Consider the following 23,412-nt stretch of genomic DNA (forward strand, 5'->3'; position numbering starts at 1 on the left):
GGAAGGTGTGGGAGAGAGAGAGAGAGGGGAGAATTTGAAACGGCAGAAGTATTTTGAGTCGATTAAGAAAATTTTAACATATTATAGTACAAATTAGTTAGGAGTTTAAAATTTGATAATAAATAAGAGTAAATTTTTAAGCAGTGAAATTTCCTTTCTGACAACACAACCAGTCCCAACATAAAAAGGTCCTTGAATACCATCCAAACCTTTCATGTTAATGTGGATGAAATGTATCAAATAGAAAAAGGAGAAAAAGAAAAACAACACAAAAGCAATAGTTGGGAAGGAACTTATATTACATGGAAGAATACAGTGTTTTGGTTGGCACATTTATCATGTCTGTCAATACAATCAAAAACACATTGCCTCTTGAAAAAAGCCTTACTATTATTGATGTAGTGATCACAATATAAGTTCAACATGTATGGTGCATTTGTGAGCATGGCAGAAACTCTCACCTATTTCACAGTCACAGATAAACATGCATATCTAATTAAATAGAATAATTGGTGAAAATAATATGTTACTTTGTAAAATGGTTAAAACGAAAATACAATATTGCAAGATGAAATAGTCATGTCCCCCACGTTGGCCATGAACAACCTATCAAAGTTCATGGTAATTAAATGAATCAACAATAGTGTATATATATAATAGTAATTGTATATATATACATATTAATTAGAGTAATAAACCTGAATCATCATCATCATCACTCTCTCCTCTCCTATGGCAGTTATTAGGCTAACCTTGTTGTAATTACTAATATGAAAAATTCATAAACCAAAATTTTGAAAAAAAAAATTACAAAATTACATTACGAAAAAAATTTCATTTTTACATTTTGATTTTTTTTTTATTTACAAAAATATCCCTTCAATAAAAATAATAAATCATTTTTTGGTTGTTTTATAGTTTACTTATAGTTGTATTATATTTATCATGATGGTAATATTTTAGCTATTTTTTTTTGTTGTCGTGAGGTTGATTTCTCGTTATTTTTTAGTTATATTTTTATTTTTTGCTGAACAAAGTGCATTTTTATAATTTTAAAACTTTGCTAGTGTATTTTTATAATTAAAAATTTTAAATTGTAAAATTATAAATAAAACATAAAATAAAGTATTTTTGAAAATTCCCGTTTTATTATTATATATTCTCCACATATATAGCATATTTTATAAGAATGAGTTGAGGAATATATCTTTTTTGTATTTATTAATTAAAAATATTTTGACATTATATTTTATTAAAATGTATCTATTTTTGTGAGTGGGTTGCTCAATATACTCTCACCTTCCACTTAAGTATAGCACGTAATTTACATTAATCTAAGAAGTATAATAGGGACATCATTTATGAAAGTGAGTATATCTTAAAAATATAAAAATAAAGGTAAAATTTGATCCTTGGATCAATTTTGGAGATTTCAATGCTATGTTTAACTTCCAAGACCGAGTTGGGTAAAAGTAAATTTCAACTAAAGAAATTGAAGAACTGGCTTTCTTGTGGTCAACTGAATGAGCTTAAATGTTCGGGGGCTCATTATACTTGGCCTAATAAACATGAGGTTAGTGACAAAAAAATTTCTAAGCTTGATCGAGTTTTCACTAATAACAGTTGCCTTATTTCATTTCCCAAAACAGAGGCATGCTTTAAATGAGAGTGCATTTTGTTAGACTTTTTATTTGGGCTTACATTAAATTTTATTGGTTTTATTAAAACTTGGGTTGATTGGATAGTTCTTTGTTGTGTTAGCCCATATTGTTGGTGATTAATAGTTAATGGGCTTAGCATCTGTGTGTAAAGTCTAGGTGAAGCAGAAGTGTGGACTTTTCTAGTTAACTGAAGCCTTTGATGAGCAGGCCCAGTCCAACTAGGGTTATGTAGCTAAGTCCTCTCCCTAACTCTATAAATACATATTGTCTTATCACAATTGTATACTTTTGATAATCAGATAAATAAACTGCTTCTGATTTAGAGATCTAGGGAGGAAGACTTAGTTGATAGTATTGCACTATCGAATTGACGTAATTGCTATGGAGAATTGAGGTAATTGCTATGGATCAATCAGGTACGCATACCTAATTATTATATATTATTATTGTGCTTTATGTTATATACAAATTGATCTTGAGTTTATTATTAATTTATCTAACATGTGGCATCAGATTACCTATTGTATATGATATAGAACGTATAATTTGTATAATAATTAATATGTATATGTAAATTATCTATTATTACATATTAATTTCCTTCTTATTTTATGTTGAATTTTTTGTTGTTTAATTTTAAAACTTTAAGAGTTTTATTCTATGTTAAATTCTCTTTCTGTTGATATATTACATGCTTAAAATTATTGAATAAGTTTGGAGAATTTTATGATTAAACTCTATTAATTATGAAATTCAATTTGGATTTTTTCATTAGATTAATTATTGACTGAAATTGATTATGAATATCTCATTAACAATTGTTTTATCATGTTTCTACCAATTTAATTTTTGAATGGATGAGATATAATAACAAAAATGAGCTAAAATGGTAAAAAAAAATGGTGAAATGGGGTGATTTTTCGTGGTGGTTGGCAGAGAGGGTTTGAGGTTTCTCTGATTTGGGGATTTCTGGGTTGGCTGATCGAATGAGGAAGATGAAGGGATGGGCTAGGGTTATAAACCCTTTTGGCGTCAAATTCCCTTCCAAAAATTTTTAACCCTATGGCGTCGGTTATTAATTATTATGCTGAAAAAAGCGCATCTAAAGGTTTATTTTGTAGTAGTGTTAGTTCTTGGTTTTTAGATTGAGTTTCATGGAGATCTATCAATTTTTTTGATGTTGCTACTCCAAATTAAATGCATGACTCTATTAGAATTAGAGTCATGTTCAAAACCACTCAAATTCCATTCAAAATCGTGCATTTTTTGGCCGAAAAACTACCTCCGACCCGATCGGATTTGAACCGGGTCATGTGACCCGTTTTCCATCTGCTGGAGGTTGAAGAAGGTGTTTGGGATTAAAGCCCACTCGCGGTTGCCGGAGAGTGAGAGAGAGTGAGGTAGTTTCGTGACTCCGTTTTCGACGGTTCTTTTTTTCAGTATTATTAGAATTTAATTTCTGATTTTTTTGGTGATTTTTAATTAATTTTTGACTCCGTTTAATAATTATTATTATTTTAATGATAATTATGCAGTTAAAAAATTATTAAAAATAATTTTTGATGATTTTTCAAAATCTGTAAATCATAGAATTTTTTTTTAAGTTTCTTCTCGTTCTGTTTGACATAGTCACTGTCTTATTTGATTTATCTTGACTATGTAGTTTCCACCAATATTTTTTCTTTCACATATTTCTATTATTTGTTGTTCTAAAATTTGTAAAACTTAATTGTTTGATGTAAAAAATATAATGTGTTATAGTGGATACTTTATTTTTTATTATCAATATATTACAATCAATTAATATATAACTTTTTGGAAATTTGGTTGAAAATTATTAAATTTTTAATGATTATTTTATCACCAATTTCATATGTTGTAGAAAATATTTATTTTGGTTGGCTATATGTGTAATTACTTGCCCAAAGGTAGTAGTTATATATATTAGTTCGCATTCCATGAAGTGAGTTAATATTAAATGTGTATATTTTAATTATTTGCCCAAAGTTAATAATTTAAATATATATATATATTTATTATTATTTTTGGCTTGAATTAATATATATTATTTAAGAAATTTATTTTCCCAAAGGTAATAAATTCTTAATTGATATGTATTTTTTTCTTTATTGTTAACTTCATGAAGGTAGATCATGTGTGTGTTTTATTTGAGCTTACATTAAATTTTATTGGTTTTATTAAAACTTGAGTTGATTGAATAGTTCTTTGCTGTGTTAGCTCATATTGTTGGTGATCAATAGTTAATGGGCTTAGCATCTGTGTGTAAAGTCTAGGTGAAGCAGAAGTGTGGGCTTTTCTAGTTAACTGAAGCCTTTGATGAGCAGGCCCAATCCAACTAGGGTTATGTAGCTAAGTCCCCTCCCTAACTCTATAAATACATATTGTCTCATCACAATTGTATACTTTTGATAATCAGATAAATAAAATACTTGTAATTTAGAGATCTAGGGAGGAAGACTTAGTTGATAGTCTTGCACTATCGAATTGAAGTAATTGCTATGGAGAATTGAGGTAATTGCTAGGGATCAATCAGGTACGCATACCTAATTATTATATATTATTATTGTGTTTTATGTTATATACAAATTGATCTTGGGTTTAATTTATCTAACACATTTTAGATCACAGTTTTTGTGTAATAAAAAGTAATGATGTGGGGACTGTGAGGTTCAAGCCGTTTAGATTCTGTAACCATTGGCTCTACTACCATGGTTTCAAGGAAGCAGTTTGGAGGAGTTGGACTAATTCCCCAAACCAAGCTGGTCTCGTTGGCATAATGCAGAAGCTTGTTCAAGTTAAACAGACTTTGAGAAGGTTTAGCAGAGAAACAGTGGGAGATGTTATTACTGACTTTAAACAGGCTAAGGAAATTTACATCAAAGCTCAAGAGATGCTTGCCATGAACCCAACTAACAAATTACTGCAGCAACAAGAGAAACAATCACGTGAACTATCTAACTTTGTTGCCATGCTATACTAGCTTTCTTAAACAGCAAAGTAAAATCACTTGGGTGAAATGCAATGATGAGAACTCTAGTTACTTTCATGCTAGTATGAGGAAAAGAAAAGTTGAAAATAGGATAACAACTTTTACTATTAGAGACAAAGTAGAAGATGATTATCAAAAAGTGCTTGACCATTTCCTTGCTCACTTTAATAGATTTATGCGGAGTAAGAGCACTGCTAAAATAGATTTTGATACTAGCTGTATTGATTAAGGGGAAACTCTAAATGTGGAACAACAAATTAAACTAATTAGGCCTTTTCAGAAGAAAGATGTGAGAGAGGCTTTGTTTAGCATCCACTCTTCTAAGAGTCCTGGGCTTGATGGATTTGGATCAGGATTCTTCAAAGTATTATGGGATCAGGTGGGTGATGACATATCACTCGTTGTGCTTGAATTCTTCCAAAAGGGCTATCTCCTAAGCTTAATGAATAAAACTATCTTCTCGTTGATTCCAAAAATTGAGAATCTTAAGGCGACTAGTGACTACAAACCGATAGCATGTTGCAACACTTTGTACAAATGTATCTCGAAGATGCTTTGCTCCAGATTAGCCGAAGTTCTCCCTTCATTAGTCCACAACAACTAGGGAGCCTTTATTAAAAACAGGTTACTTGCTGACAACATTATGATATTTTAAGATCTTTTAAAAGGCTATAATAGGAAGCATATTTCAGCTAGATGTATCATGAAGATTGACCTTAGTAAAGCTTCTGATACTGTTAATTGGTTATTTGTGGAAAATCTACTCAAAAGCCTTTGCTTCCCGACTAGATTCATCCATTGGATCATGGTCTGTCAGATAGGTACAAACTATAATCTTTTGATGAATGGTCGTATCCAAGGATCTTTTAAAGGGGAAAAGGGTCTTCGACAGGGAGACCCTATATCACCTTTGCTATTTTTGTTGTCATGGAATACCTCACCAGACTTAGCTCAGAGTTCCAACAACAAGGGGTTCAGATTTCACCCGATGTGTAAGAATCTCAGACTGATGAACTTATATTTTACAGATGACCTCCTCATCTTTTGCAAGGGCAATATGACATCGGTGAATTGTATGTTTAATGGTTTCCAAATATTTTGTGATACTATGAGATTGTCTGCAAACATCTCAAAGTCCCATATTTACTTTGGAGGAGTCAAGGAAGATTGCAAAGCTAATATTCTCGAGAAAGTCAATATGGCTGAAGGTAAATTCCCTCTTAAATACCTTGGGGTCCTTTTGAGACCAACAAGATGGAAATCTTGGACTATGGTGTGATTCCTGATAAAATCAATAGTAAGCTTAATTGTTGGGCAAGTAGAAATTTGTCTTTTGCTGGTAGAGCCCAATTGATTCATTCGGTCCTCTTAGGCATCATAAACTTTTGGATGAGCCTGCTTATCGTACCTCACAAAGTGACTGCAACTATTGATAAGAGTTGTCGTGACGTTTTATGGGGAAAAGTAGGCAATAAAAGCAAACTTCACCTCCCTTCTTGGGAGAAAGTTTGTCTTCCAAAAAAGCTTGGGGGGTTGGATTTTGCGAAGGGAGGAAATGAAATATGACTTTAATGGCTTAATATCTTTGGGCAATCTCTAGCAAACAAGATAGTTTATGGGTGAGATGGGTCAATTCCATTTACCTCAAGGATCGATGTCTGTGGGATATACCAATCAAGCAAGATATGAGCTGGTATTTCAAGAAGCTCTTAAAGCTAAGGAAGCAAACTGATGAATTTGGCATTGCTCAAGCTGTTAGGGGAGGTAAATTTTGATCCAAACATTTTTACTCTTCCTTAATTGATGCCTCAGAGGTTGATTATGTTAAAGCAGTATGGCATAAACTAGTTGTCCCCAAGCACAAATTTACCTTTTGGCAGGTTTGTAATAACAATCTACTTACTAGGGACCATTTGGTTAGATTTTTGCCCTCAATTTCAGAGCTTTGTGCTATTTGTGAGCTGGACGGAGAAACACACAGACACTTATTCATGGATTGTCTGTTCACAAAGCTGCTTGTTGCTAAAATCAACAGCTGATTTTGGAGATTTCTGCTGGCCGAAGTCCATCCAGGAATTGCTGGTGCATAAACTGATGCATTCCTTTGATCTTAAACAGCAGGTGCTCAATGTTTTAATGGCTGCCACCTTGTATTTCATTTGGAAAAATAGGAACAATTGTGTGTTTAATGCTTGTTGTTTGACTACTGGTCATATCGGTAGAGAAATTAAGAGAGTGGTTAAGTAAAGAGTTCTTGGTTCAACAATTAATAGCCTAAAAAAAGGTGACCGGTATGTTGTAAACATTGTAGAGAGCTGGTGAGGTTGGTTGCGGCTGTTGTTGGCACCTTCTTTGTGTTTGTACTGTTTTTGAATAAATTTATTCTTTTGTTAAAAAAAAAAGTAAAAATTAAAATAAATAAAATAAAGTGGGTATAAAATATAGGGCATTTTTCATAAATGTACAACAAAAATAAAATAATTATAAAAAATGTGCAAAAAAAAATTATTTGAAAAATTTATACATTTTGAAAATTTATTACATAAAACCATACATTTTAATAATTAAATAATATAAATCATTAATAATTAAACTAATTACCATAAATAGAAAACTGTAATTAATGTTTCTAATATTATTTTATAATATTTTATCCTTATATTTATTATATTAATGTTTTAAAAATTATAATAATAAAACATGTTTATTAAAATTCAAAACAAAGAATTCTGTAAAATTAATTAAATAAATAATAAACAGTTTTATAAAAATAAACAAATTAAATATTTTTTTACTAAAGAAAAAATATTTATTATCTATTTTAGTATGAATTATTACAATTTAATAAGTTTTTTTTTTTCAATAAAATATAATATCAAAATTATAAACATTAATGTATATAAATATAAATCAATGCTTAAAATTACTAAAAATAAATATGACACACATAGTGATATAATAAACATATGTGAATATTATTATTTTGTTTATTAAATTAGTAGGTTTAATAAATAGAAAACAAAATAAATATATATACACAAAGTATTTTATATTATTAGTATGTTTATTATAATTGTAAATATAAAAATAGACATAGCCAATTTATACTATACTAAAATAAATATATTTTCTTTTTATTGTTTCTATATATTCATTATTTTCTAATGAGTAAGTAAACGAATTAAATACAATTCTTACATCAAAAAATAAATAAACAAATATAACTTTATAAACTCCAAATATTATTTAATTAAAAAAAATAAACAGGACACAATAAACAAAAACAAAAGAAAAAGATAAACAATTTTTATATATATATTATTTATTTTATAAAAAATTACTAAAAAATAAACATGACATACATAGAGTAATATAATAAACATATGTGAATATTATTATTTTGTTTATTAAATTAGTATGTTTAACTAATAGAAAATAAAATAAACACATATATACATACAAAATATTTTATATTATTGATATGTTCATTATAATTGTAAACATAAAAATAGACATATCTAATATTTATACTATACTAAAATAAATATATATTTTTTTTTCTATTGTTTCTATATGTTGATTATTTTCTAATGAGTTAGTGAACGAATTTATCTATTGAAAAACAATTCTTACATTAAAAAATAAATAAACAAACATAACTTTATAAATTTCAAATATTATTTAATTAGAAAAAATAAAATATAAATTGTAGATAAGTGGAAATTAAGATTTTTAAAAATCAGATAATAATGATATTGGACATAGTTAATCAAAAAAAATTTGATTATATATGTTTTGAATTTTAAAAATATATCAGTTGTTGAGGTGATTTGTATGATAAATACAAATTTTATTGTTTATTATTAGTATCTTATTATGTTTTGTAATTATTAATTTACAATTTTATGTAATTAGTAAGCTTACTCATTAATACTATATAAATTAGTCATAAGAATAGTTATACAAATTTAAATATAGTAAGTTGACTCATTAATATATCTATTATAATTTAATTAAGAATTTGTATGAATTTTTGTAAATATGATTTCAAATGTGTATATTTTTAAAATTGTGTTTTTTTGCACATTTTTTTATAATTATTTAAGAAAATATATAAATATAAAATGCCCTAAAATATAATTTTCAATCATTACTACTATGATGAGTTTTTAGAATTGATTCTCAAATTTCCTGGTGGAGCATGTATGCCCTTAAAAAGCTCTGTGGCAGTTTTTTCTTTTTTTGAATTTTCATGTTTTCCAACTGCTCTTTAACTACCTTATCTCAGAATCTCCTTCCGTTTTCTTCCAACTGATTGGCGGTTCTGTGTTCTTCTGGTTTTCTTCTTCTTTTTTCTGCATTTTCACTTGGCTGAGATCTCGTTTTCTATCTTATGTTATGGCATTTCGGAATCCTCTACCAAGTAATAATATCTCTCTGACTGATATAGAGAGGGAAGTGAATGATTTACCTACTTCGGTCCAATTGAGAAATCAAATTCAAGATGTCCATACTCTTTTTGCTCGTGTAATATCTTCTAAGGAGATTAATCGAAAGACTTTTCGCATTAAAATGTGTAACCACTGGAAAGGAAGGTTCCCTGTTACTATTACTGATCACCACTCTGGTCTTTTCTCGGTTTCCTTTGGGTGTGAAGGAGATAAGAGAATGGCTCTTATTATGGAGCCATGGCATTTCCAGAATCATCATATTGTTCTTCGCGAACCCTGTGCTCTGCAAGAAGTCACTGAAGACTCTCTGCATCAGTCTCCATTTTGGATTCAATTACATAGACTACCTTTTTTGAGTAAATCCAAAGCCATTGCTATATGGGCTGGGAACATTGTTGGCTCTTTTTTGGATGTTGATGAAGACTCTCTTAATGAAGGTTGGGGACCTTATCTTCGTTTCCAAGCATTGGTGGACGTTTCTAAACCGCTTTTACGAGGCAAAATGGCAAGAATCAGGGACTCTCGGGATGAATTTTGGATTGAATTCAGATATGAACGTCTTCCCGAATTCTGTTTTGAATGTGGTATCATTGGGCATCCCTTTGAACATTGTCCTAACTTCCTTGATAAACTCTATAATGGTCAGGAGCCCTCTCTGGAATACGGGCCTGAAATGATCGGTGCTCCGTTGCCTTCTTCGGGGTATGATCGGTATCGCACTGATTTTTTTAAGGGCAATGCTTGGCCTCTTATGACTAGATTAGCCAAAAAATCTTTTACTGCTGTACTTCCTCGACTTGATGACAGACCAAACTCCCATCCATATAACCTTACTGTGACCGAATCTTCATCTCATCCTGCTATGAATCCCCCTCATCAATCTCGTTTGCCTATCTATAGTGCTTCATCTCATACTTCTTCCCATGATCCTTCAATTATTCCATTTCCTTCTTACTTACCAATCTCTCTCCCTTCCTCTGTAACAAATCCTACTCCTTCTTTTGCTACTTACCCTCCCCTGACTAATCCACATTACTCTTCTCATCCTACTACGAACTCCCCTTCTATGAAACAAAAAGCCATTATGACAGATTCCATTGCTAATTCCATTCCTTTTTCCGATATTACTAATACCATGGTTCATAATAGTGGCCTTTTCACTAACAAAATTGCATCCCAAACAGTTGGTGGTTCTTCTCCAGGACAATACTCTGCATCTAAACGACCAATAGAGTCAGAATCACTTCGTAAATTTCTTAAAAGATGTCGGTCTCAGAACAATGGTCAGTTAGTTCCACCAGCCACTACTGATCTCTCTTCTGCTTCGGTTCTTTCTGGTGTTTCATCAGATTCAACCTTGCTACAGCCTGGTTCTTCCGCGGTGGACGCTATGCTCCACTGCGACTCACCATGAATCTCTTAAGTTGGAATGCAAGGGGATTGGGGAACCCCACTGCATTCAGATTTTTGCGCTTGCTCATTTCTGAGCAAGCCCCCTGTGTTTTGTTTCTTATGGAAACAAAGTTACAAGCTGGTAGTGTTGATAAGTTTCGCAATAGTTTACATTTTCCCAATGGTTTTGAAGTTCCTCGTACTGGTCTTGGGGGTGGTCTTATGATTCTTTGGAAAACAGAAGCTGAGGTTACCCTTAATAATTTTTCCTCCAATCACATAGACTGTTACATTGAGTTTCAAGACTTTCCTTCCTTCCATTTCACCGGATTTTATGGACATCCTCAAAGCAGTCAACGTATTCACACTTGGACTTTACTTAAAAGGTGTTGTGACATTGCTCCTAATTTTCCATGGTTGGTTTTGGGTGACTTCAATGAAATTCTCACCCAAGCTGATAAAATTGGTGGTCCTCTGCGTCATAATGGACAAATTGAAGCTTTCCAAAGGGTTGTTGACTGTTGTCATTTGGAAGCTGCTGCATTTGAAGGAGAATTAATTACATGGTCCAACAAAAGTCAAGGCCAGGGTAATGTTAAAGAACGTCTTGATTATGGTTTTTTCAATGATGTTTGGTGTGAGCTTTTCAAAAACCATTGATTCAGCATTTGGACTATTATCATTCAGACCACAGGGCTCTTAAAACTATAGTCTCCTTGGCTGGTGTGCAATTAGCAGAACCTACTTTCAAATCTCGATTCCGTTTCGAGAAAATTTGGCTAAATGATCAAGATTGTTTGGATATTATCTTTAAGTATTGGGATAACAGTGTTTCGGATCCTATTTCCCAAACTTTAAGTAATATTCAATCTTGTGCTTCCCACTTACAGTCATGGCATCATCACAAGTATGGTCATATGAAGAAAAAAATTAAAAAGGCTCATAAACATGTTGAAGTGTTACAAAACTCATCCACCACGACCTCAGATCACTTTTCTGCTCTTCAAAGTTCAGAGAAAATTTTGGATGATCTTCTTGCTCAAGAGGAAGAATATTGGCGTCAAAGATCACGCGTTTCTTGGCTTAAGTCCGGAGATTCGAACACGAAATTTTTTCATCAGCGTGCCAATGCAAGACACTCCAACAATAAAATTAAAAAACTGACTGGAGACAATGGACAAGTTTACACCAGCAGCCACGATATTTTGCAGCAGATTGAACTTTATTTTACTGGTATTTTCTCTACTCAGGGTGTTGATCAGCTGGCCCTTCAAGCAGTCCTGGACACTATTCCTGTGACCATCACTCCTGAATCTTGTGAAGCTTTATCTGCTCCTTTTACTGCTGAAGACGTTTATTCTGCTTTAAAATCGATGTCTGAAGACAGCAGTCCTGGGGATGATGGAATGTCTGTTATGTTTTACACCAACTATTGGCATATTGTGGGGACTCTTGTTACTAGTACTGTGTTGGATGTTCTGAATAATGGTGGAGATCCTTCTTCATTCAATAGGACTCTTATCACCCTTATTCCTAAAGTGAAAAAACCTTCAAGAATCACGCAGTATAGGCCAATCAGTTTGTGCAATGTTTTGTACAAACTTGTGTCCAAAACAATTGTGCTTCGGCTTCAACCATACCTGGCCGTGGTTATCTCTGAATTCCAAAGTGCTTTTCTCTCTCAACGGCTTATTACGGATAATATTCTTGTAGCTTTTGAGGTTCTTCATTCTCTCAAAACAAGGAAACGAGGCAGCCAAGGCTATGCAACTATGAAACTTGATATGAGCAAGGCATTCGATAGGGTTGAGTGGGTTTTCTTGGAACAGGTTATGTTGAAAATGGGGTTCGGTCTTTCAATGGTGGAGTTGATTCTTCGATGTCTGAGATCAGTCTCATACTCCTTCTTGTTAAATGGATCTGTACAAGGCTCAGTTACTCCTCATCGTGGTATCAGGCAAGGAGACCCTTTGTCCCCTTATTTGTTTCTAATTTGCTCTGAAGGTTTCTCTAGGCTGCTACAATTTGAGGAATCTACTGGTACTTTGAAAGGTCTTAAGGTTTCTCGGTCAGCCCCTTCTATTACACATTTATTGTTTGCTGATGATAGTGTGCTTTTTTGTCGAGCTTCTCGGTCTTCAGCAAGGGCTATCCATCGTTGTCTTGACCTTTACAGTCGTGCATCAGGGCAATTATTAAATCCAGAGAAAAGTGTGCTCTCCTTCTCTCCAAACACAAGATCCTCTGAACAACTCTTCTTTCAGCAACTTCTCAATATGCCAATACAACCTTGCCATGAACAATATCTCGGATTACCTTCTTTCTCGGGTAGAGATAAGTCCCAAATGTTTAGTGGAATCACTGATAAAATCTGGAAACTGATGAATGCTTGGAGAGAACAACTTTTCTCAATTGGTGGGAAAGAGGTCCTTTTAAAAGCTGTAGTTCAAGCTATTCCCACTTATGCTATGAGCTGCTTTCAACTGCCAATCAAACTTTGTAATCAAATTGAGCAGCTCTTGACAAGGTTTTGGTGGGGCAAGTCTGCAAATGGTAATGCTATTCACTGGAAAAATTGGAAGTTTCTATGTAAAGCTAAGATTCAAGGTGGTATGGGGTTTCGTAACTTTGTTCACTTCAATCAAGCCCTATTAGCCAAACAAGCTTGGAGAATTCTTGAAAATCCTTCTTCACTCCTTGCTAGAATGCTTAAGAGCAGATATTTTTCAAATGGATCTTTTTTTATGGCTACTGCTGGTGCACAACCATCACTCACTTGGAAATCAATTGTTTGGGGTAAACAATTACTCATTCAGGGATTAAGATGGAGGATAGGGTCTGGAGCTGATGTTTGCTGTACCTCTCAACCTTGGATTCCTGGTTCTTCCAATTTTAAACCTCTGCTATTTTTAAGTAATGATCATGATGTTAAAGTTGCAGATTTTATAACACCTTCTCGACTTTGGGATGTTCCAAAGCTCCAACAGTTTTTCTCTCCACCTGATGTTGACAAAATTCTTTCAATTCCACTGAGTTTATTTCCATGTGATGATGCACTCCTATGGCACTACACTTCTTCTGGTCTCTATACTGTTAAAAGTGGTTATCAACTTGCTTCGGAAGAACCTGTCTCTTCCCTCCCCAGCAGCTCACTCACATCTGCTACATGGTGGCAATATTTCTGGGGTCTTAAATTGCCTTCCAAAATTCGAATATTTGCTTGGCGTGCTTACCATGATGCTTTACCAACTGCTGCTACTTTGCAACATCGCCACATATCATCTACACCCCAATGTCCCCTGTGCCAAATACATTTGGAGACAATTAATCACGCCTTTTTCTGGTGCAATCGGGCTAGACAGGTCTGGAGAAATTGGGAATCTGAAATTAATTGGCATTTATCAAAAACTTGTCCTTTCTCAAACTTTTTAGTCTATGTTTCTTCACTCTTGCCATCGGATAAAGTTGAATTTTTCATCACCATTCTCTGGTGTATTTGGACAGCAAGGAATGCTGAGACTCATTCGAAAACTCCCAAAACTGCTTTGCAAATTTGGCAATTTGCTACTACCTATATTGCTGATTTTAGAACTGCTCAATCTTCTCAGTATCTCACTGCCCTCAACTTCAAAGGTTCACCTGTAGCTGATCAGCATAACACTACTACTACTGGTACAAGTTCTCAGGCCTTTTCTTCTGCATCTACATGTGCTCCACTGCCTCATTCTTTTGCTCCACAATCACGGGTGTCCCCAGCTAAGCCTAAATGGCTGGCACCTCCTTCAGGCAGACTCAAATTAAACACCGATGTTGCTGTGAACGTCAACACTGGTATTTTTGGACTAGCTGCTATTCTTCGTGACTCAAATGGTGATATCCTTGCTGCTATGGTTAAACCAATGAAAGGGTGTGTTAAACCAGAAGAAATGGAGGCTTTAGCAATCGCATGGAGTCTCAAATTGCTAATGACACACAGACTCAGTGTTGATTTTGTTGAGACAGACTCTTTAATGGTTGTAAATGGTTTAAAATCTCAAACTAAGGGTCTCTCTTCTTTTTATGTTTTACTTAATGATATTACATTTCTGTTATCCAATTTCCCACGAGCACAGATCTCTCATGTTTATAGATCTGCTAATAACGAAGCCCACTTGTTGGCCAAGTTTGCTCTTACGGTGGATTCAGATTGTACTTGGTTAGAGGAAGTTCCACCACCTCTAATGACTGTTATGTAATTTGTTTTTTCTCAAATTAATATAATAGTCTTTTCTCAAAAAAAAAAAAATCATTACTACTATGATGATCCGTATAATATTAATCTTATCTTTCCAAATTTATTTCATTATTTGAATAATTATGAGTAGTAATAATATAGCTGTAAGAACTAATAAGAATATATATAGGAGGAGACGATGAGAAAGACGGCCACCATTAATTATTATTGTTTTGATTAGCAACACTTTCTGCAGTGGATTTTGTCTTATTGTACAATATTAAATATGAAAATGTGTATGAAAATCTCCGAAGAAACAGCTAAATATTACCTCATCTCATCCCACTAACTTATTAATTGTCGGAAATAAGAAACTTTCTGATATATAATTGAGTAGTTTGTAATATAAATATTAAGTTTAATTTTTAGTTATAGATATATATTTAAATTTAATTTTTAATAATAATAATATTTAAATTATAATTTTTAAATTTTTATAAGTATTTGATTATTAAGTTTTAAGTAAATTAGTATATGATAATCTCTAATTAGTCCATGTTATTTATTTTTTATTTTTTTTACAAAAAATTAATTTAAATATATCAATAAAAAAATTATACGTGGATAATGATTTGATGTTTGATAGTTAGGTACTTACGGAGTTCCAAAAATATAACTTAAATTTTATTACCATCAAAAATTAAATTTAAATATTTATTTACAACTAAAAATTATACTTAAATATTTATATCACAAATTACTCTATAATAATAGTTATACAACCTTATTATTATACCAACTAATAGGAATATATGTATTTTTTTTTAAAAAAAAAGTATAGGAATATAGGGAGTAAGTACATTAATTAATTCACTATTATTACTTGATAAGCAAATGTTATATAATAGCTACTGCATGTGATGTGATTACCGATCTGAACTTACGATCTGAACTTACTTATTTTTTTATTTATTGTACGCTAATGTAATTAGTGATACCATTATTCTTGTCATAACCCCGGCTCTAAATAGTGACTAAACGATAATTTTAAATGTTTATGAAGGTTCATGGGCAATTTGATTAAATTCTTTAGCCAAAGATTCAAACTAAATTAATATTCAAAACAAGTGATTTATTAGTCCTCTTAAATAACGAATTTCTGAAGTTTTAAAATTAAATTAATATTTATATGTATGGATATTTTTTAATGGGTATTAAACATGAAGGGTTACGAAACAAATTTAACTATAAATATTAATTTTAAAAATATTAAATCATTAAATTTTGATCTAATAATGAATAATAAAAGAAAATTTTGAATTTTTATGCTTAGTTTAACTACTTAATTAAAAAATTTTAAAAAAATATCTCTTTTTATACTATATCTAAATTATGTTCATATAAAAATATTTAAGTGAAACTCAACTTTTACTTATTTTTTTTTTTTACCAAAAATATATTTTTTTTTATTTTTTTTTCAACTAATGGAACAATCTCAGCCCATATGATGTAAAAGTGAGAAATTTTTCTAATTAGATAGAAAAATTAAGTATAAAAACTCAATTTTTTTAATTATACCTGTTGACCGAGATTTTCGGCAACTATTAAAATATAATTATAATAAGGAGCTGTAAGAAAGCGAGATGAAGACTTTTTACGTGGTTGGGGCGTTAATGAGCCTTAGTCCACGAGCCACTGCTATTAATGGATGTATTTAATACAGATTCTACACTTGAGAGAATGTTTTTCTCTTAAATACAGAGAATGTTCTTGGTGAGTTTTTTCTCTTCTTGCTCTTTTGCAACCAAGATTCTCGACCCCATTAAATGAGCTTTGAGGGGGTATTTATAGTGTTTTGGTGGGGTAATCCCTAGAATTGTTCTTACACATGTGTCTGTAAGTATCCATAAAGTTGGGCATTTCCGATGAATATACCATGGGTGATGCATGGTCAAATCCCTAGGTGCTGTAGGGTTTTTATGGAGAATGTCCTTTTTGTCTTGTGATTGACGTGACTCTTCGCAGAGTAGCCGTCGCTAGACTTAAATGATCATTACTGTAGCGCTGCTGTTCGGGGGTTGTGCCGTCAGACTTTATTGCGTGTTACAGTCCCAACACGCTTCCTCCCATGCAGCATTAAATGCGACTTGATCTCTCGGGAGAGACCTGACACATCCCGGAGAGCCTTCATGCTATGCTAGCTTCCTGGAGTACCTTGTACTTCGGATGTCTCCTCCGGGACCCATGCTAATAGCGCTTCCTGGTGGCATAAAAAGACTTAGCAAATCTTTCCAAGTTATCTGATCCACGTGTCCCCTCTCGACTGGTCCACGTATTTTGGGCGAATTTTGGAGCAACATTTACCCCCCAAGCCTTGTTTACTTAGTAAAAATAAACCAAGGCTTGTTCAAGTGTCTCCGGTTGACCCCTCGTTTCCCTGGCTCGAGCCTCGAGCGCGTGGGGGCAAATTAAATGATGTCATTTAATGCAGCGATATGCTTTTTGCAGGAATGTTTCTAGCCGCCTCCTCGATCTTCTGATACGACTTGGGGGCGCGTGGAGGTGTGTCTGATAATGGCATTAAATGCAGCGATTCGCTTTTGCAGAGGTCGATTCGTTTCACGCCCCATGATTGATGCGGCGCATTGATGGTGTCAGACGGATACTCAAACGTTTCCACCGCCTTAATGGTAGATTGATCTGATCCGTTGATTTTCAGGAATTCGAATCGTGTGTCTCCCCCACCGTGCGATTGGTAGGTGATGACGCCTGTTCCTCATGCGTTTTTGCCTATAAAAGCCACCACCTTTCCTTCATTTCGGTTACTTTCCATTCCTTGCCATTTCTGCTCGACTTTCCCAGAGAGAAAATTCCTCAAAGTAGCACAAACTGCTTTAATACTTAAACACTTCTTTCAAATTTCTTCCAAATGCTTGACTTCGCCAGTTCTTCTCAACTTTCACTCATCCACATTCAGTACCCCCAGTTCAACGACCTACTGTAAGTTTCTTGCATCCTTAGATAATAACATGCTTTTATTTACTTCGTTCGTTTTCTGGGTTCGTACTTAGAGGCTTCTGGGTGTGTGAGTGTTTAAGTTCTTCGAGTTCTGTTTTATGTTTAATGCATTAGTTGTAGAATCGCCATTTATCATGCCCCTGTTGTAGTTATACAGTTCTGTTTGGAGAAGGCCATGTGTTCTTCTTTTAACAGTTGCTTAGGGCATAAGATGGCTTTTCTTTCTTTTTTTTTTGCGAAACCACTTTCTGCGATTTCATTGCACCTGACACTTGTTGAGGGATTCTCTCCAGAGTTTCCCAGGTGACACGTGTCCGGAGGGGGCCTCTTTCCAGCGGTTAGGGGACCCCCACTCCCTTTTTCTTGATTTAGGGTTTGGTATGGTACCTAACTGCTGGGCTTTTCTTTTTCCCTTTTGTTTTTCTCAGAACACAAAATGTCTGCTTCTGGCTCAAAATCTTCTAAGAAGAAAGGGAAAAGTATGGCCACGCTGGAGGAGGTTTCTTTGGGACCCGTCGCCCAGGAGGGGTACAAGTCCCGTGCAACTGGCTGGGAAGCGGCCGAGCTTCGGTCGACCTTGACTTGTCCTCACCAGCTGGAGAACATTATTAATGTGGCTGGGATCAAACCCTCTACCTCAGGGACCTTCCACCGGCCTCCTCGTGACTCGGAGACACCTAATCACAACTATGACGGCTTCGGGGCTTGGAGTCAGACCCATTTGATGGCCGGTGCCATGCTCCCGCTCCAAGATTACTTTGTGAATTTTCTTGTATTTGTCGGCCTTGCGCCATACCAACTTATTCCTCAAGCTTACCGCCTGCTCTCAGGCTTATTCATTTTTTACACCGCCCGTGGCTGGGGGTCTCCCAGCCCGGCGGAAATTTTATATTTTTATGAACTTGTATCCGTCCCCAAGAAAGGGGACAAACTTAAGGATGGTTTTTATGGGTTCCGGATCCACCCTGCTAACGAGGGGATGGTTCCATATAATAGGCAGACTCATGTTAAGGAGTACCGCCACCGCTTTTTCTTCTCGTCCGGGTTCAGAGCCGTGGACCACCCGGAGCTTCTCACGGAGTGGGTGCGGATCCCACCTTATCAGCGGACGCTTCCCACTCAGGCTTTCCTTCGAAGGGCCCAAGCCTTCGCCTCCTACGACCATGCCGATCTTGATGTCGGGGGCCTGGTCACCACGGAGAATTTTAGGAAGGCTAAACTTATCCTTTCTCATCAATCCGTGGATGACTCCAACCTCTCAAAGGTCATCTGCCCCAATGTGAGGGCGCCGGTTGCGGAGAAGGCCTTCCGGGATGAGCTCATTGCTACGGCAGAGAAGAAGTACCAAGATTATCTCTACCGGAAGGCCCAGGAGAAGGCGTATTCTAAGGCCCAGGCTGCCTCTGGGAGAGGGCTTCGCGTGGGGAGTCCGGTGGCGCGAAGGAGCCAAGCCATTGGCGGGAAGTCCGAGGCTAAATTTTTTGACAAGATACTTCAAGAAGAGATTGGGGGTCCTTCCGCCGGGAGGCCCCTTCGTCTTGAAGGTTCTTCTGAGAATCAAACTTCCCGGCCTCAGCCTTCAGCCCCCGAACCAAACTCGGGTGCTCCCGGTGCTAGCACTTCCGGTGCCGGTGGTAAGTCTCCCTTGATAATTCGCTATGTCCCTTCCGTTGATGAATATACCAGTCATAGGCCCATAGGGTTCGACGAGCGTCTCCGTAGGTTTAAGATGCCGTCGACCCGGTGGGGGGATCATTTGAAGGAATTTTATTTTACGAACTTAGGAGATTACCTAGGTCGGTCCCGGATGGGCTCCGGCCCTCCGGAACCTATTCCCTTAGGTCCGTCGGCTTACATAGCGTCCAGCTGGTTTCGGCCCTCGGACAGTTATCTTGGAGATGATGCTGCCAGTATTAAAGTTCGGGACTTTGCTAGGGCCGAATTAGGAAGTTCGGGTAGGAGTAGCTTATTTGCTGCGTCTTTTATAAGCGGTTCCTCACGAACTTCTAACACTTGCTTATTTTATTGGAACAGGTACCTCCATGGATGCCATCCTGGAACAGCTTGCCGGGGTTCATACTCCCGTGGCTCCTCCGGCTTTCACCCCCTCTCCCCCGGCTCCTTCCTTGAAGGTTCCTTCCGGCGCTCCCCCCGAAACCATTGACTTAGTGGATGACGAGGAGGTGCTTCCGGGAGAAGGCCAAGGGAAAGGGTGGGACTTCTCGGAGGAAGCCGCTGAGGGTACTGGAGAGCCTCAAGCCCATCCAGTGGTAGCAGAGGAGGACGAGGAGGAGCCTGAAGTGGCTCTGATTCGCAAGCGTAAGGGCAAGATGATTGCCCAGGACGAGTCGAAGAGGCCTCGGAGGGCCGACACTCCTGCTCATGGCCTGGACGGCGGGGTTTCCCCGATGAAGGAAAATCCTGCTCCTCCCCACATTGATCTTACCCCGATTCCGGGGGATGAGGTGAGGCAGGAGCTTCGCATAGCCAAACACAACTATGCTATGGACGAGTACTCCCGGGGGTATGCCGAGGTGGAGGCCCTTAGGAGGATTCTGCGAGCTGAGGTTGAGGCGAGCATCAACCACCCGGACTATCATGATCCGTGGAACCTCAACTTGGACCCCTTAACGGACTGGTTCCGTCCCCTCCTAGGGCCCACTTTGGCTCCCTTTGCCGCGGAGATGACCGGTGAGTTCGCTTCTCAGCTTACACGCTGCGCGCCCAAGCGGTTTTCCACTTGTGCCTCCTTGAACTCTATCTTCCAGGTCCAGGACCTCAGCCATTCCCTCACAGTGGTAAGTACTTTGCAATTTTTTGCGTTTCCTTTTTGTTGTTTGTATTTTGTTTTCTTCCTTTGAGAAATTTTTCCTTATACCTCGTTATGGTTCAGCTTGCTGCCGAGGCTGGTCGCCTCTCCAGGAACATCATAAACCATGGCTTCGCTTTGTCCGACTTTGGGGACATGAACGACGTCAGGAAGGTCCTCCAAGACCTCACAGCGGAGAGGCAGATCTACCAGGAGGCTGCCGAGCGCCAGGAGGCAGCGGCCAAGGCCAAGGAAGAGAAGGCCAAGGCCAAGGAAGAGGAGGCCACCCGGAGGGAGGCTCAAGCGGAGGCCATGATCCAGGCTGAGGCCCAGCGGAGAGACAGGATGGAGGCCCATCATCAGGAAGAACTAAGGGCTCAAACCGAGGCTGTCGAGAAGGCCAGGCGAGATCTCCGGGAGGCCAGGGAGGCTTTGGATGAAATGGCCGCCAAGGTGAGGTCTCTAGAGGAGACTCACCAGTCGAATATCGAATCCAAGGCCGCTCTAGCTGCGGAGTTGAAGGAGCTTAGGGATTACAAAGATCAGTCTACCAGGAAGGCCAAGAGGGCCGAGCTCCTTTCTCCTGTCTCCTGCGCCCGGTGCCCGAAGCGCTTTGATGATGGTGTCTACATGGCTTGGGCCACCAATGATCAGAGTATCAAGCTTACTTTTTATCCCAAACCCGAGGACATGGTTGCCAAATTTCGGGAAAAGAAGAAGAGGCTTGATGCTGAGCTTGAGGCACGGATTGGACCTCGTCTTCCACCGCGGCCGGGAGCCGCCGTATTATTGACCCGCATTCTACCGTTCTTCTTATAACTTTTTTTTGTTTGTACATATTTCTTTTGCCTTAGAACAATTTACATATAGGCGGCAACTTTTATTTGAAGGGGAGACAATTATATCTTAAGGCCTGTCCCCGGGCCATTTACATGTGTATGACCTACCCTTCGGGCTAGGATATTTTTTTTTATATATATGCGATCTTTATTTGTCACACTTGGGTATTTTAACCTGTCCTTTGGCTCAGGGTTTTTATACTTACGCTTTTTATTTTTGCGCATATTTTTTGACCTGCCCTTTGGGTCAGGATATTTTACTTAGATTGACCTGCCCTTTGGGTCAGGATATTTTACTTAGTTTGTTTTTGTTTGTCCGTGCAGTATACCCTAGTACCCCCCTGAGTGGCATAGAAACTTTGTTTTTAAGGCACTCAGTTTTATTTAATATAGAGGAGGCATACATTTGGACGGTACAAACCCTTTGAACAAAATCTAAGTTTAATTCGCTACTGGTAATATTTTCTGAGGTGATCGGCATTCCAGGCTCTTGGGACAATAGTTCCGTCCATTCTTTTCAGTTTGTAAGTGCCAGAACCGATTTCGTCCTCGATTTCATATGGTCCTTCCCAATTTGGTCCAAGTACCCCCACTCCGGGTTCTTGGGTGGCTGGGAAAACCCTTCTTAGGACCATATCCCAATAGCGAATTTTCTATTTTTAACCTTGGAGTTAAAATACTTGGTCACCTTCTTTTGATAAGCAGCCATGCGTATTTGGGACTCATCCCGGAGTTCTTCGACTTGATCCAGAGCCTCTTGGAGCAGAGCCTGATTGGTGGTCGGATCATAAGTCGTCCTCCTGTGGGATGGGAATAATGTTTCCATCGGGACCATTGCTTCACAACCGTACGCCATTGAGAACGGCGAATGACCGGTTGTGGTTCTGGGGGTCGTCCGGTAGGCCCACAATACCCTTGGCAATTCTTCAGGCCAGTTATTTTTACAGGCCAGCAGCTTCTTTTTCAAGGTGACCTTTAGGATTTTATTGACTGCTTCCGCTTGGCCGTTTGTTTGAGGCCGGGCTACCGCGGAGAAGCTTTTTACCACTCCATGTCGGTTGCAAAAGTCAGTAAATTCCTCGCAATCGAATTGCTTTCCATTGTCTGAGACTATCTTGTGAGGCAAGCCGTATCGACACACTATGTTTTTGATAACAAAGTCCAACGCCTTCTTAGCAGTTATTGTCTTCATAGGCTCAGCCTCTGTCCACTTGGTGAAGTAGTCCACCGCTACTATTGCATACTTTACCCCTCCTTTTCCCGTAGGTAGAGACCCGATGAGATCTATTCCCCAAACCGCGAAGGGCCAGGGGCTGGTCATCAAAGTGATCTCATTTGGAGGGGCTCTCGGTATGTTCGCGTACCTTTGGCACGAGTCACACTTTTGGACATAGTCTATACAATCTTTTTTCATTGTTGGCCAGAAGTACCCCTGCCTCAATATTTTCTTTGAGAGGCTGGGTCCTCCCGTATGATCTCCACAGAACCCTTCATGGACCTCCAGCATGATTTGTCTAGCTTCAGGGTCCGATACACACCTTAAATAACGCATGCTGAGTCCTCTCCGGTAGAGAATTTGATCCATCATTACATAACGATGAGCCTGATACTGAATCTTTCGAGACAGTGCCCTCTCTTGGGGCAGCTCACCTGAGGTTATGTACTTTATGATGGGGACCATCCAGCTAGGTTCTTGCCCAACCGTTTGTGTGGTCTCTTTTATTTTGATGCTTGGCTCTGCCAAGCGTTCCACTGGTACTACCCCCAGCTCTTCGATTTCGCTGTCCGAGGCTAACTTAGCCAGACAGTCCGCGTGAGCGTTCTTTTCTCGGGGGATTCTTTCTATTTTATAGTCCGTGAATTCGTGGAGTAGTTCTCGGACTATTGTTACGTATGCGGCCATCCTTTCGCCGCGAGTTTGGTATTCTCTGGAAACTTGGTTTACGACCAGCTGAGAATCGCTGTAGACTTCCACCCTCTTGGCTCCTACAGCTTTAGTCAATTTTAGCCCTGCTATCA

General features: G+C 37.1%; 1 protein-coding gene across 1 annotated transcript; it reads left to right on the forward strand.

The window, feature by feature from the left end:
• Positions 1 to 10,532: 10,532 nt before the first annotated feature.
• LOC133032248 (uncharacterized) lies at positions 10,533 to 14,749 on the forward strand. The gene is made up of 2 exons (XM_061106127.1): positions 10,533 to 11,151; positions 11,202 to 14,749. The coding sequence occupies exons 1-2, from the start codon at positions 10,533 to 10,535 to the stop codon at positions 14,747 to 14,749; spliced, it is 4,167 nt and encodes a 1,388-aa protein (XP_060962110.1).
• The last annotated feature ends 8,663 nt before the right edge of the window (positions 14,750 to 23,412 follow it).

Source organism: Cannabis sativa, chromosome X, assembly GCF_029168945.1.
Source record: "Cannabis sativa cultivar Pink pepper isolate KNU-18-1 chromosome X, ASM2916894v1, whole genome shotgun sequence".
Classification (NCBI taxonomy): Eukaryota; Viridiplantae; Streptophyta; class Magnoliopsida; order Rosales; family Cannabaceae; genus Cannabis; species Cannabis sativa.

Excerpts from the sequence above, each read along its gene's own strand:
- LOC133032248 (XM_061106127.1), top strand. The coding sequence starts at position 10,533 with ATGAATCTCTTAAGTTGGAATGCAAGGGGATTGGGGAACCCCACTGCA. Across the intron at positions 11,152-11,201 it reads TTTTTTCAATGATGTTTGGT|ACCACAGGGCTCTTAAAACT; the intron begins GTGAGCTTTTCA and ends ATTATCATTCAG.